Raw genomic sequence first — 16687 nt, forward strand, 5'->3', positions numbered from 1 at the left:
GAGGGGACCCCCAGCCCGGCCAGGTGGGAAGGATTTTCTAAGCGGGCTGTCCTCCAGAATGTAACAGGTGACAGCTGACCCAGCTTTTCCAACTCCATCCCAGTGTCTGCAGCGCTCATCCAGGGGTGTGCCCGGCAGGCAAGTTTCCAGATGTGGCTATGAGCATCGTTAGAGCCACAATTCCTTCCTTCATTTCCAGACCTATGGACCACAGACTAAAACTTTCTATGTTTCTTTTCTACAGGGAAACCCAAATGTTCCAAGAACTTTGGGGCTACCCTGGCCTCCTAAAACACATTTTTAAATGAATAAACACAGAGCAGCCAAGCAAACAGCAGTGACTAGAGAAGGAAGAGGTACAACATCTTTTCATGACAGGAGGGGATCGGCCTCAGAGCAGCAGCAGGAAGTGAGTATTCAATGTCATGAAGGAGCCCTGAGTGAGGAGTACATAGGTAATTCCACAGAAGCTGCCGGTGGGACGTGAGGGTTAACCACTGAGGGCCAGGCTGGAGGAGAATGCTGACCCGATTTTCTTACCAGCACTGTAAGATAGTCAGAAAATCAAAGATCGGCTTTGACTTCATTATTTCCTCTAAGCTGTATTCATCTTGGAACTGGGAATACCTAAATACAAGAGAAATAGTTACAAGATGTGAGGAAGCAACTGTCATTCTTGTTGAAGATTATCTTGATACAGTGCTACGGAAAATATGCCAAGTTTCTTTCACAGCCCACAAACTTTCATTAAGTTTCAACCTTAAATAAAGTAATTTGAATGAAGTTTTTTTTAAAAAAGGGAAAAACATCCACTTTACCCTAAAAATCATGTTGTATATTAAAAACTGTCCTAATTGGGCACAGTGGCACATGCCTGCAACTAACTCAACTAACACTTGGCAAAAACACTCGGGGGGGGGGGGGAGGCAGGAGGATTAGGAGTTCGAAGTCATCCTCAGCTACACAGTGAATTTTGGGCCAGCCTGGGCTACTTGTGACAATAATAAAATCTGCCTATTCTTTGTCCTGGATGCTAGGTGCAGAGCTTCTAAAACCATTTTCTAAGTGATGGGCCTGACTCTGTTACATTGCCAGCAAGGTCCCCCTCCCCCCCCCCCCCGCCAATCATTTCCTCTCCCCCTGCCCTGAAGGGTCTTCTCTCACTATAGCCCAGGTTGGCCTTGAACTCTTCATTCTCCTGCCTCCTAAGTGCTGGAATTGCAGGAGTATACCACATACTACTCAATGCCTTCGTAACCTTCAGGAGGATTAACTGATCACCAAAGAGACCAACTATGTAGATTCCGGATGGACTCGAGCCTGCTTGTCCCTTGCTGGGGAGAAAAGGGCTGGAGATGAAGTCCCAGCGTGTGGCCAGTGAAGTATGGCCCTTGTCTCTCAGTGTATACCATCCTGGACCTCCTTAGAATTCTGCTAATATGAGGCCATTGTCAAGCCAGGTATGATGGCACACATCTTTAACCCCAACACTTGGAAGGCAGAGGCAGGCAGACCTATGAGTTGGAGGCCAGCCTGGTCTACAAAGTGAGTTCCAGCACAGCCAGGGATATAGAGAAAAACCCTGTTGAAGAAGAAGAGGAAGAGGAAGAGGAAGAGGAAGAGGAAGAAGAAGAAGAAGAAGAAGAAGAAGAAGAAGAAGAAGAAGAAGAAGAAGAAGAAGAAGAAGAAGAAGAAGAAGGTGATCTAGAAATGTGACTTTACATGTTCAGAAACACAAGGCAAAATCAATTCCTTTTCTTTTCTTGGCTGTCCTGGAATCACTTTGCAGACCAGGCTGGCCTTGAACTCACAGAGATCTGCCTACCTCTGCCTCCCCCAGTGCTGGGATTACAGGCCTGTGCCACCATGCCTGGCTAATTCCTTTTCCTTATAACTCATCCAGTTAGTGATAATTTTAGGGTCTGACTGGCAAAGGAAGACGGTCAAACATGTGTGGCAGTGCTTTTATTCAGACTCCAATTACGTGGCATCAGTTCAGTTCCCGACGGACCACTTTCCCCAGCAAACACTGAGTTGATGTTATAAACCAGGCATTGTACCACCAGTAAACATTCAGAAATTTCAGGTCAACAATTCCGATGTAATTTTCTTCAGATTATTTAAAAAATATAATTATATTGTTCTTCCAGAATAAGTTAACAATACAGTGACTGAAAGTCAGCCTAGTCATAAACTTAATATGCATTTTACATTTTCTTTTGTTGTGCAAAGACATGAACCTAGGACCTGACATACACGAATCACTAGCTGTACCACCAACATATAATGTCAACCGCAGTTAAATTTTAATACTTGTCGCTCCTATTCTTATTTAAAAGAATCATTAAAGCCAGGTGGGGTAAACCAGGCCTATAATCCTAGCACTTAGGCGGCCGACGGAGAAGGACAGCCACATATTAGAGGCTAGCCAAGGCTACATTCTCAAACTCTTCCTCCCTTCTCAAAAACAAAAAACAAGAGCTCAAAATATAAACAAACAAATAAAAAGAACCATTAAACTATAATGGTATTTTATGTACAAATAAGCCAAGAACTAGAATGGCAAAAGCAGACACTGTATAATTTGGGCACATGCCTTTCTTTTATATAAACAAACAAACAAACAAACAAATATCCAAGGTAATATCTTTGAGGTCTTACATTTGTATTCCAAAGTTGCAATTACATGTTACACGGCAGGATAGAGCAGATTTTCACGTCACGTCTCTGACATACTTACGGGTTATTAACTGAGTGTTTATGATTTTTCCATCCAATTTTTGCAAAGTGTTCAACTGTTGTTCCTGCAGAGAGACCAAACATCTATCAGTGCACTGTTATCTGCAGCTCATTAGCAAATGTCACGGTGGAACTCACTGTTTTGCTAAATAGTTCCATAGTTTCTCTTGTACTGATATCAGGGTTTAAGACAGTGGTCACTCATATAATTTGTTATAATTAAATTTGAGCATTTCACAAATTGAATCAAGAGACATATGAGATTAAAAAAAAAAAAAAACAGTTCAAACCATCTATTCTATTTAGTACAATTAGGATTCCATTTCAGAAACTAGAAAATAGTCTGGAGCCATAGTGTTTAGTTGGAGACTACTGCCAGCAGTGACCAGTGTCTGCCAGCCATTCCTAAGCCCAGAGTGAGTGGGTGTGCCAGTCACATTCTCCACGCCCTGATAAACAGCCTCAACAACCTCCCTTTCCCATACAACACAAGGGTCTCTAGAAAACTTACATCCAAGGGCTGGACGGATGGCTCAGTGGTTAAGAAAAACTTACATCCAGTGACTTATGCGTGCTTTCCGGATCTTTTTATGATTTTGTGTTTTGAGACAGGGTCTCACTATTTAACCCTTGGTTGGCCTGGAACTCAGTATGTAGCATACAATAGGCCCGAACTCAAAGAGAGCCATCAGCTTCTGCCTCCCGAGTGCCGGGACTGAAAGCATGCATCCTCACCGCCCAGCTTGGAACAGGGTCTAGTCTTTAGTACAGACTGGGGAGCTCTAGCAGTGTGATGTGATTACCAGAAAAGTTGTGGCCAAGGTACAGGACTTACAGTTTTCCAAGAGTAGAGACAAACGCCTGTAATCCCAAAACCCAGGAAGTGGAAGCAAGAAGGACCAAGAGGCTAAGGGCATCCTGAACTACACTGAACCTTGTCTCAAAAAATAAAACAGGAACAGATGCTGTGGTACACAGCTTTAATTCCAGTACTCAGGAGGCAGAAGCAGGGTCTGTGAGTTCACAGCCAGCCTGTGCACACTTCCAAATTCCAGGCCAGCCAAGGCGACACAATGAGATCCTGTCTCAGAATAAAGCCATGGGTAGAAACTACAGGGAGAGAGCTCTGAAGGTCTATGTTGCTGTCGATTCTGGTTTGGTTTGAGATTTTTTTGGTTGGTTTTTTTTGTTTTATTTTGTTTTAAATACAAAGCATTGTGCCTTTCCATGGAATCCCTTTGCACATATGAAAAAGCATCTTCTACAAAAAGGAGTCTGTCAGTCACTTACCATGTATTTCTTAAGCCTGAGAAATACACTAACCAAAGGCTGATAGCCACTTACTGTGAACTGCCAATTAAGCTTTTGGCTGTTGCCAAGCATAGAACACAGCTGTAATCCCAGCACTCAGGAGGAGGAGGGAAAAGGAACCACCCTTCCAATGTTCCCCTTAAAAACTTTTTGGCTGTTCAAAGAATATATTTAGTATAAAAGATTCCAATCTCCTAGGCTCAAATTATAAAACCACAAGAATCTGCTGATTCTATCAAGTTAAATTAAAGAAGTGGTGGTTCATGCCTATAATCTCAGCCCTCAGGAGGGAGATTCAAGCAAGAGGTCTTTGTGAATTCCAGGTTAGCCTGGGTAACTCAATGAGCTCCAGGCCAGCCCAGGCTACAGTGCAGACCCCTTCAACAAACAAAAAAACAAATGCAAGTATCTCAGATTTTAGACAAGAAAATTATTAAGGTATTCCAAGTAATATAAAACTTAAGAAAACACGTAAGTTTAAAAATTATACCAGTACCAAGATTTCCAAGGTCAATGGAAGCTGCTACATCTGTCTCTGTAGCCTCCAAAAATAATACAAATAAGAAGGGAAGGCATGAGTGTGCCGTTCCATATAATCAGCAAAACCAGAAAAACTGTGGTGGCCAAACCTCAAAATCTCTGTAAGTTAAGAAAAAAGAAAAAACAAATGCAAAATAAGGCCAAATCCCAACCACAGACCTTTGGGGTAACAAGAGCAGCCTGAAGAAAAACACTGCAGAGGGGAAAAAGAGGTAGCAAATGACACCCACAGTTGCCCTAAAGCCACCCACCCCAAGTGTGAACGTGCAGAGAAAAATGTTCCTATAACAGAAATAAAGAGCTTATTTTTAATTTTCATTTATTGTGTTTGCATGTGCATGTACTGTATTTGTGTGTGATGTATGAGTCCTGGGGATTTGAACTCAGGTCCTCACACTGGCACAGCAAGTGCTCTTATCTGAGCCCTCTTCCCAGACCCCTAGAAATAAAACTTAAAATTGTAAATGATTTTTTTATAGGGGTGGGGATTCAAGACAGGGGTTCTCTGTGTAACCTTGGCTGTCCTAGAACTAACTCACTCTGTAGACCAGGCTGGCCTCGGAACTCAGAGATCTTCCTGCCTCTGCCTCCTGAGTGCTGGGATTAAAGGCATGCGCCACCACTGCCCAGCTTCTAAGTAATTTTTTTGAATCAGTCAATAAATAACAGACATATTTTTTAGAGTCATAATCAGGCTGATTTGAAAATCTAAGTGAAATGGATAATTTACTGGGGAAATAGAGATTACTAGAATTGATCCCTTTGGAAATAAAATATTTAAGCTAAAAGAAATAAAGAAAGTTAGGCTGAGGATGTGGATCAGTTGACAGGGAGCTTGCCTAGCATGTAGGAGTCCCAAGCAAAAACTGGATGTGGTGACAAAAACCTGTAATCCCAGCACTCAGGAGGTGGAGACCAGTCTTGAAAGGCTACATTAAACCTTGTCTCAAAAAAAAAAAAAAAAAAGGAGAAATGTGAAGGGGAGGGAAAGAGGAGAGAGAGAGAAAAGCAAGGAAAGAACAAAGGGAAAGAATAAAAAGAAAGGGCGCCCAGACAATCATGAGGCAGCTACCGGCCACCAAGTCTGACAGTGTCACACAAAATTCTACCAAACCTATAAAGATCATGCAGTCCCAATGCTCCATACATAATTGCAGAGCATTCAAAGTGAAAAACGGGGTCTGGATAGATGGCTCAGAGGTTGAGAGCACTGGCTGCTCTTCCAAAGGTCCTGAGTTCAATTCCCACCCAGCAACCTACATGGTGGCTCACAACCATCTATAATGAGATCTGGTGGCCCATTCTGGCATGTAGGCATACATGCAGGCAGAACAATGTGCACATAATGAATAAATAAATATAAAAAATAAAGTGAACTATAAAAAAACCTGTGTTTGTATGAAGCCCAGGGTTAGTGGACTAGGGCCCAGCCATAGAGCACTTGATTGACTAGCACAGGTCCCCAGCACCTCAGGAAACAAAATAAACTTCCACGGGATTCCATTATGTCGAATGGGGCCTAACTAGTGAAGATGTAGGTTCAAGACCAAAATAAATTCACATCCAAACTTGATATGCATAACCAAAAGGGGGTGGGGCGTGGATTACAGCAGGGCATGGTTGTCTAGGCACTGAAGAGATAGGGGTAGGAAAATCAGGAGTTCAAGACCAGCCTTGATATACCAGTCTGTGCTTCAGGAGAAAAATACATACATACATACATACATACATACACACATACATACATACATAAAAATAAGCTGGGTATTTAATCCCAGCAGAGAGGCTGAGGCAAGTGGATGCCTGAGTTTGAGGCCAGCCTGGTCTATAGAGTGAGTTCCAGGTCAGCCAGGGTACACAGAAAAACCCTGTCTTGAAAACAAAAAAACAAACAAACTGAAAAATAAACAATAGGGGGCTGGAGAGGTAGCTCGGCAGTTAGGAACACTGGCTGCTCTTGCAGAGAGCCTGAGTTCAAGTCCCATCACCTACATGGCTTACTTAACTGCAGTTTCAGGGGATCCACTGCCCTCTTCTGGTCTCTGTGGACACCAGGTACACAAGTGGTGCACAGACACACACACACACACACACACACACACACACACACACACACACGAGCAAAACGGTCATGCACATAAAATGGAAAAAAGTTAATTTTAGAGTAAACAAAAAATTATGAAGGGCTTTGGATCCAGAAAAGGGATGTTTTTGAGATAATTAGTGAAATCAGGAATAAGACCTAAAGATTGGGTAACTGCATCGTGTCCACACTAACTCATTTTTTTCTTTACATGGGAGAGCTTGAGGCCTTGCTGTGCTGGCTTTGGAGGCCTGGGCTCATGCAATTCCCCTGCAACAGCTCAGATGCTTGATTTGATGTTAATTTCTTGATTGTGATAATTATAGTTTAGCTTTGAAAGTCTATAACTCACTCATTTTTTAGACAGAGTCTTACTAAGTAGCCCTAGCTAGTCTGGAATTCACTGCATAGATCAGGTTGGGATAAAAGGAGTGCGCCACTACTCTTGGCCTGCTCTTAAATATTTAAGTTATATAATAATATAGATAAAAGATACTAAAAATATAAATGATCTAGAAAAGGGATTTTTGTGCTATTTTGTGCAACACTGTCATGAAGTCAGAAATTATTTTAAAACAAATGTGAAAACACTAGTGGTGGTGGCACACACCCTTAACCCTTTAAAGGAGACAGAGGCAGGAAGATCTCTGCTCTAGGCCAGCCTCATCTACAGAGTGAGTTCCAGGACAGCCAGGGCTACACACAGACACCCTGTCTCAAAACAATTTTCTTAATTAAAAAACTAAAAAGAATAAAAAGGAAAGAGGAAGGAAGGAAGGAAGGAAGGAAGGAAGGAAGGAAGGAAGGAAGGAACCCATTAGAGCAACAACTCTTCATAAGTCTTTTAGAGTCACACTGTCTTTCAAAACTGACAATCTCTCAACTGACAGCCATGAACAATTTCAATTTTTAAATTACTGGGCCAGGGAGATGACTCAGTGGGCATAAGAGATTGTCACACAAGCTCATGACCTGAATTTGATATTCAGAACCTAATTTTAAAAATCTAGATACAATAGCACATATTATAAAAGGAACTTTTATTTGCTTGTTCCAATTGTTGTCTCTGAGGCTCACTGCCTCCTTCTCCTAACCTAGGGCCTAGTCCTGGAAGCTTCTGGCCTCCGAATAATCTAGCCTAGGCCTAGAATGTTTTCAGTCTCTGAGACTAACTGCTGAATAAGCTCACCCTTTCTAGTTCTTACTGAGCTCTGGGCTGGCTGGTTCAATTCAGCTGTTCTGGCTCAAACTCCTCTCCAGCTGACTTATTCCATCTGATCTTTCTCTTGGCCTCTGAATTGTTCGGCTTGGCTTCCAACTAACTAATTAGAAATCTTTTCTAATTTTCTGGCTCCTCATTCCCTGGTCAGTCTTCAACTGAGCTCTCTCTCTCTGCAACGTGTCTCTCTCTCTATTACTGTACTGGTAAAACTGCCTCCTTTCTTTCTCTGCATTGCTCCTTAAGTAGCTTCCCCTTTCTCTCTCTATTCTGTCAAATCTCTGATTCGTCACTGTTTCTGCCACTCAGTCGGGCATCACTTTCAAACCTGGGTGCTTCCTTCTACTAACTTTACCTTCATTGTTTGGGATTAAAGGTGTGTAACATTATGCCTGGACTTTTTTTTTTTTTTTTACCAGAAACTTGCCCTACAGCGGGCTGGCCTTGAACTCAGATCTATCTGCCTCTGTCTCCTGGATAAAAGGCGGGTTTGTATTCCAGCCAGATCACACAGATCTAGGAGGTCTTTGGATGTGATCTCTTGCCACAGCAGCCATGTTCTGAACTGAAATTTCTCTACAACTTATCTGTAGTCACAGTGGACCTATGGAGAGATGAGAAACAGAGGCAAGAGAATCACCTACAAGGCCAGGGGCCACTGCCTAGAGTACACGGGGCAGAGCAGAAGCAAGGAGAGAGCTCTGCCTTGACAAGGCAGAGGTGAGAGCTGACTCCCAAAGTTGTCTTCCCAGCCCCACGTGCAAAGCCTGGCACAGGAGTATGCACACTCACAAACACACCTGCCCAAAAAACCAGTAAGAGAGATTGTGATCTGGTCACATTCATTACCTAAAAAGTGAGAAAACTTACAGTATTTATGACAGTCAAACAATTTGTTACAAAATTCCTTATAACTTTATTTGCAAAATAGATTTAAAAAAAATACCCACGCTGATTACATAACCCAGTGCTCCCCTGAGGAATCGGGGTTACTTCCAGTCTTGCACACACAGTGCTGTGATATCAACCACATAAAAATACCTTCCATACGCTGGCAAACCCAGAAGACAATTCACTGAAGAGGAATTGCTAGGTTGCCACTTTCGTGTCCACCAGAATTATCTACCCATTGTGACTTCCTCTTGCTGCCTCTTACTGTGCCTATCAAGCTTAACATAACTGGAGAAAGAGCATTCTCAGCCTGACTTTCATGTTTTCCTGTTATGATTAGCTAACACGAACATCAAAACTGAAAGCCAGGCTGGTGGACTCAGCCTCTAGTGCGGTAAAGGAGGAACACCCTGTGTGAGGGAGGTCCTGGAGCCACCTGTCAGCACTGGTAAATACAGAGACATGGACAACTGAAAACGACTCTCCTTGCTACCCAGCGATGGCCGCTGAACCCACAGACGGAACAGGATTCTGCCGATCTCCCAGGACCTCCACTTCCCACTGAGACGTAAAGCCCTCATCTGTAACATTATCGAAGGACCTCAATGATGTCTCTAATGTCGTCCCTTCTAAATCCTAATATTGAAACCCTGGCCTCAGTGATGAGGAGATGGGGCCTTTCCGGGAGGGAGGCAGTGAACTGAATTCTGAAGTCCTCACCAAAATTCCCCTGTTGAAATCTAATTCCACAGGTAATAGTGTTAGGGAGCAGGGCCTTCATGAACAGGATTAGTATCTTCACTAAAGAAGGCAGGGACGTGTCTTGGGCAGCAGCTCAGTTGGCAGACTGCTTGCCTAGCCCCAGTTCACTCCCTAGCACCCATGTAATGCGTGATAACCTGTAACTCCAGTTCCAAGGGATCTAATGCCCTCTTCTGGAGAAAAAAATCCCCATAAAACACACCCAGAAAAAATAAAAATAAATAAAAGTATTTTATATCTTAAATACCCAGTATGTTCCACATGCAAATACCTGTTATTTCTTATTAACTTAGGACCTTAACTCATAATAAGCCTGAAAGGTGGTATTATTTTGAGGTAGGATCTCACTATGCATCCTTGGCTGGCCTAGAACTCAAAATGTGGACCAGGTTGGCCTTGAACTTAAAAAGATCCAGATGCTTCTGTGCTGAAACTAAAGGCATGCATCACCACTCCCAGCCTCTAAAGCAAAGGTCCTCAACCTTGCTAATGCTGCAACCCTTTAATATAATTCCTCATGTTGTTGTGACCCCGAAGTATAAAATTATTTCATTCTACTTCATAACTATAATTTTGCTATTGTTATGAATCGTAATATAAATATCTAACATGCATGATGGTCTTAGGCAACCCCTGTGAAAGGGTTGTTTGACCTGTCCCTACAGGGGTTGAGACCTGCATGTTGAGAACCTCTGCTCTAGGGCATTTTTTTAACATACCATATTTTTCCATGTGTTCTTTCCCAGCAGACCCAAACATCTGAGGAGCAATTGGATGGGCAGACAATCCATACTTATTGACCAAGACATCAAGATGTTTGTCAACTGGATAGGATCGATCTAAAAACTTAAAGAGAAAAGAAAATTTAAAGAGCAGCTGACATAAACATGTCTCTTGCAACTTACTCTATCGCTAAGACAATTGCTTATCCTGAGAGCACGGTAAACCAAAAACGGTCAATGTGAATAAAATCATCAAGAAATACTTAATAGCAGGAGAACACGTGCAGCTGGCTATGGCGGCACATCCCAACACTGGAAAGGTAGAGGAAGGAGGGCCAAGAGTTTCAGACTAGCCTTAGCTACGTAACAACTCAGAGGCCAGTTTGGAGCATACAAGACCCTCTCTTGGGGACGGTTTTGTGCACTGTGTATAAAAATAAAAAAGGGGGAGAAGCAGTGAAAAGAAAAAAGAGATATAAAAATGATAGGATAAAAATGTATACCACTGAATCTACTTTTAAACTAAAGGGTATTCAAAAAGCCAAAAATTTTACATTGGTATGGATCTTTGTATATTGATAAAAATTTAAGGTTATTTTGTTAAAATATACTGTATGTATGTTTTAACTCTTGTATAAGGAATTCTACCTATGCAACTCATTTTAAAATGTAATTTGAAGTGCTAGTTTTTGAAAGCTGCTATTATATACTGCTTAAGAAAATTAAGAAATGTAAGTTAATAGTCAAACTTGTGGTCTTCTCAGGTATTAGTTATAGTTAATTACAGAAATAAGTTTTATTTAGCCTCCTGTAGATGTTTTCAAAGTTAATCAGATAGTAAATAGCTGGAAACAAGCAACGTTTGCCTATTCAGATATATTATAGATAAAAGGTCTTTAAAAACCTTAGAAATCTACAGAATATGGCACTTAAAGATGTTTTATTAATAAAAGTTGGGGTTTTTTTTTTTGTTTGTTTGTTTGTTTGTTTTGACAGTGAGATATGTCAACTCCTGGCAGTGCTCCGATTCTACTTCAAAGAATATGGTGGACATCAAAGAACCTTCATATGGAGTTTGCTTCATTTGTGGCAAGCTAGCCACTGGGCAAGAAACTACCTTTGCCTCAACTGCTGACAGAATGCTGTCTAAGCTGTGGACAAGCAGGGCAAAGAAGTAGTTGACTGCCAAACTTTTCAAGGACAAGGTAGGCAATTTCTTCATAATTCCTGCTTCATAGAAAAGTCTGTCATATAATGGGCCAGAATGTCAAAGATGATGCCCCATTACTTCAGAGGAACCTTGGGCGACTGTCCAGACAGCCAGCTGTCTCTGTCATTTCTACAGTTTTGGAAGCTGCTTGCTCGGCACTGCCTGTCTGCTCAGGAAGTAAACTTCCTGTCTCCTCAGGTAATATTTATCCTTCTCAGGTCTCTGATGGGGTTGAAGACTAGATAGTTATAGTCTCACAATTAAGCTTAAGTTGTTCAGGATTTAATAAAATGTTTTAATGTCTAAAGAGGTATGCATAGGTTGAAAGACACAAGTTATAACAGAAAATTATTTCAGTACAGAACTCTGAACTCACCAAGATAGATAGTACTTTCCCCAAGGTTGCCAAATGCACATGGGCTGGATGTTGTAAATGTGAATCTCACCTGACGGCTCTCATAATTGTTCTTATTGTATATAGTTTATTAACGTAAGAGAAGGAGCCTTTTCTTGGACTAAAAGGGGATTCTGTTGGGGAGGTGGTTTTGTGCACTGTGAATTCAAATGTATTCTGATTTCTGTATCCAGAGATCTGGTTGCAGTCCGGATGTAGGCACTGTCATTATCACTGTCTCAATGTTGAGTTAAAGTTGTTCTCTCCATCACCTCTGACTAGTTATTAGTCTTACTCTTTGTTTTGTTTTGTTTTGTTTTGTTGTTTTGTTTTGAGACAGGGCTTCTCTGTGTAGCCTTGGCTGCCCTGGACTCACTTTGTAGACCAGGCTGGCCTTGAACTCACAGAGATCCAAATACCTCTGCCTCCCTGAGAGCTGGAATTACAGCCATGCACCACTGCACCCGGCTAGAAAGATTTATCTATTTATTATTTATACAGTGTTCTGCCTGCACGCCAGAAGAGGGCACCAGATCTTATTATAGATGGTTATGAGCCAGCATGTGGTTGCTGGGAACTGAACTCAAGACCATTGGGAAGAGCAGTCAGTGCTCTTAACCTCTGAGCCATCTCTCCAGCCCTCTGGTTGGTTAATAAAGAGCTGAACAGCCTACAGCTGGGCTGGAGAGTTAAGGCTGGACTTCTGGTCCCAGGGAGGGGGTCTCAAGTGGTGAGCAAGGAGAGAAGATTGCCGTGAAGGAGTTGCCATGAGGACACATATGGAGCAAGAGCAGCCAGGGAGAGACTAAGATGGTAGATAACAGGGCATGTGCCTGGGAAGTAGACCAGGCCGGCAGAGTTGTGTTAGAATAGATGACTATCTGTCCAGCTATAATGCCTGAAGCTTTTAATACATATAATGGGTTTCCATGTCATTATGTGGGAGCAAGAGCAGGTGTAGAAAAGCCCATACTTTTAATTTTACATGTCTCTCTCTAAATATATACATGTGTGTATGTATATATACATATATATGTATACATATATATTTATCCTTGATTTTATATCTATGATATATACATGGCAGTACCCTGAAGATGGACTTGAGGTGACTTAATCTTTTGTATCTGTTCCTCTTCCCAGTGTGGCCTTGTTGGATAAATCTCTCTGCTTTCTACCGTTACTCACCTGTTCAAGTAAGTACCTCAACAAGCCTAGACTGCTGGAGCACCAGGAGCCTCAGCTTTCACCATAAAAAGCCAATTAAAACGGAAAGGGGCTGGTGAGCCAGCTCATGGGTAAAGGCACCTGTTACCTGACTTTGATCCCCGGGAACCTCACAGGAGAAGGAGATAAGTGATGCCTGCAAGTTGTCCTCTGACCTCTGAGTAGGCCAGGCCACATCCACACTTACCCAACATACACACTCAGGAAATTGTGTCATTTTGAAAAAGTTGACATCTTTTATTTACTTAACATATCACCCTCCATTTCAACAAGTCAATGTGAAAACAGGAGACATTTTACTTTTTTGAGAAAGGATGAGCTCTGGCTGTCCTGGAACTTACTGTGTAGACCAGGCTGGTTTCGAACTCACAGAGATCCATCTGCCTCTGCCTGAGTTATACTCTTTTACCAAATTAAATCTTTAAAATACTGTGTATATTCTACACCTATGACACATTCCAACTTAAAACAAATTTTCACTGGGAGTATTTAATACACATTACATGTATATTTCATGAAATCACAGTTGGATAACTTGAACCCAAAATACACTCAAAAGTTGCTCAATAATGGAACAGAGTATTAATTTAACCTTAAATTAATTAAAATTAAATGTAAAATCCAGCTTCTCAGTTGTACTCAGTAGTAAAATGTGCTAACAACTCCCTGCCAGGTACAGCTGCTGCGATTAGTATTCTCAGTGAAACATTCTTTAAAAACTTACTTATTGGGTGTGCGGGGTGGGGGTATGTGGGCACGAACATAGCAGGGCACATCTGTGGAGATCAAAAGGCAACCTAAGGAACCAGCTCTCTTCCAACCTAAGTGTTCCAGAGGTCAAGCCGGGTCAGCAGGTTTGGACACCCACTGACCCAGCTCACCCACCAGCTCTCCTTCCTGCTCCAAAGAGTAACTCCTGTTGCCGTGTAAGATGGAATTGTTGCTTTTGTGCACAGCATACCTATAGAACGCAGAAAGTTGCACCTCGTGATCTGAAGGAGAGAACCCAGACAAACTCGGATAAACCATATAAACCAGGCCAAGCAGGAGGCTAAGCTTCGGCCACAGAGACCCCTCTAGGGGCAGGACAGAGAAACAGCAAGTTGTTTTCTTCAAGTTAAAAAGGAACCTGCCTGGAGAAAGGAGGGTCAGAAGTCCAAGATCATCCTCAAAGTGAGCTTGAGGCCAGTCTGGGACCGTGAGACCATGCACTGACAAAATCAAATGTCAAGTCAGGGGCTGCAGAAATGACGCAGCACTTTAGAGCACTGGCTGCTCTCCCAGAGAACTCAAGCTCTGCTACCTGCACCCTGGGAAGCCCAGTGACGCCAAACCCAGGGGTTTCCATACCCTCTCAGGCCTCTGTGCCGTCCAAACACACAATCACTCACACACATACACAAACACATAAATAAAGGCAAATAAATCTTAAAGTAAATATATGCTTAAAACATCAAGTCGTGTTTTCTATTGCTTACTAACTGACATCATTTATGATGGTCAGATGGACAGCTTTCTCATAGCATTAAAACAATTCCAACTCCTGGGAGATCCATTCACTCATCCATTCAGCCTATACCTGAGTTTACTGTGCATACATTAGTTGGACTTATATGCAATGCAAATTCATGCTACCATGGGAGCTGCAGGCTTGGCTTGGTTTTAGATCAAACTGAGTACATCACAGTTAGGCCATTGGTCTCTAGATGATCCCTATAGGCTCAAGTTTGCTATGATAGCCTCCAGCTGGTGGGAGGATTCACCACGTCAAGAGTTCTGAGGATCAGCATGTAGCCACTTCTCCAGCACCATACCTGTATGCCGCAGTGATTGCTAAGATGGACTACGTGTTCCCCTGGGCCTCTGTCTCAGACAAGAGGCTAAGAGAGCCAAAATAACCCTGTTTGAGCTGCATGTGTGGCTGGCATAGGACCCAGGCAGGACAGACAAAACGCAGATCTGGATTCTTCAGGTACCAATCCTGGGTTTGTCCTGCCGCTTAACTGCCTGCGGAATCCAGATGAAAGTCCTCAGATCCCCTGGACCTGGAGTTGTGAGCTGCCACATGGATACTGTGGAAGAGGGACCAGGGACCAGTGCTCTTAATCACTAAGCCATCTCCCCAGCTCCTAGAGTCAAACATCAATAAAGTCTTGTTCTCTTGAGGAAAAAAAAAAAAAAAAAAACAATTCCAAAATAACAATAAATGACTCACTTTTAATCCAAGGGATCCCTTCTCCATCTTCTCAAACCCAAGGGCCAACACGCAATCCGCCACACCTTAAAGGAAAATGCAATTATTTCAAAATTTTTAATTTCCAGGCACCCAACAAAATACTATTAAATGCTTCAATTTGAATAATAATTTACTTTGGGTATAGAGGCACACACCTTTACTCCTAGCACTTGGAAGGCAGAGACGAGGAGGGTCTCAGTGAGTTTCAAGCCAGCCTGGCCTAAAGAGCAAGTTTCAGGACAGCCAGGGCAGAGATTAGAGAGGCCATGTCTCTAAATGTGTGTGTGTGTGTGTGTGTGTGTGTGTGTGTGTGTGTGTGTGTGTGTATGAAATTAAAAGGCATACAATAACCCTATAAAGTCGTTTCTTTATGTGTGCATGTGTACATTCTTATGTTTGGGTATGGTACAAACGCAGGTGTGCACACAAAGGAAAGCAAGAGGTTGATGCTAAGGGTCTCCCTCAGTCTTGCCCACCTTGTTTTTTGAGACAGGTCTCACAGTGAACCTGCAGCTCTCTGCTTTGACTAGACTAGGCAGCAAGCTCCAGGGAGCCTGCTGTTTCCACCTTCCCAGCTGGGATTGCTAGGATGTGCCACCCAGCCTGCATATTTTATTTCATTGTGTTTCTCTGTGTAGCCTTGGCTGTCCTGGAACTCACTTTATAGACCAGGCTGGCCTCGGACTCGCAGAGATCCACGTGCCTCTGCCTCCCTGAGTGCTGGAATTAAAGATGTGCCCTACCATGCAAAGCTTAATATTTTAATTTTAATTAAAACTTCAAGGGGATTGTAGCTGAAATATCAAAAGAACTGTTTCAGGAGGAAAGGCCGTCAAAAGTTCTGTTAAAGTTCAAGGCAAGAAGAACCATGAGTAAGCTACCATGAACAAAGAACTGCTGGAGAATGCAGCTCAATGGTAAAGCACTTGTCCAGCAGGCATGGAGTCCTGACCTCAGTTACCAGCATGGAGAGGGATGGCGAGAGAGAGGAGCGGGGAGAGAGACAGAGAGAACAAGGAGGACATCAACTTTATCAAACAAGAAGAGTTCCAGGAAGAGGTTGAAGGGTATCAGCATAAGCAGTAAGATTACAAACTCCAAAACCCCAGAGCCCTGGGCAGTGGAACAATTATCAAAAATACACACTGGAAGAGGGCTCAATCAAGGGCCCTGTATATTTGGAAATAGAGACTATGATGTACACGAATATATGCTTTATATAGATACGGACATATGCAGATATGAAACTATTTGGACACTGAAACAAAAAACCTGTGCACATACGCTTATGGCAGCATTATTGATAACAGAAGAAAGAAAGAAAGAAAGAAAGAAAGAAAGAAAGAAAGAAAG

The 16687-nt window shown here is 42.4% G+C and overlaps 1 protein-coding gene across 1 annotated transcript in view; it reads right to left on the minus strand.

Moving 5' to 3' along the window:
* Scp2 (sterol carrier protein 2) overlaps nt 1-16687 on the minus strand; it is a 66454-nt gene that overhangs the window by 38518 nt on the left and 11249 nt on the right. The window contains exons 5-8 of the mRNA XM_055629044.1: nt 15314-15378; nt 10265-10391; nt 2741-2804; nt 541-627 (exon numbers count right to left, since the gene is read on the minus strand). Of these exons, the coding sequence (XP_055485019.1) occupies nt 541-627; nt 2741-2804; nt 10265-10391; nt 15314-15378 (343 nt within the window). The remainder of the gene's footprint in view (nt 1-540; nt 628-2740; nt 2805-10264; nt 10392-15313; nt 15379-16687) is intronic.

This window comes from Psammomys obesus, unplaced genomic scaffold, assembly GCF_907164565.1.
Source record: "Psammomys obesus unplaced genomic scaffold, mPsaObe1.curated_primary_1811, whole genome shotgun sequence".
Taxonomy (NCBI): Eukaryota; Metazoa; Chordata; class Mammalia; order Rodentia; family Muridae; genus Psammomys; species Psammomys obesus.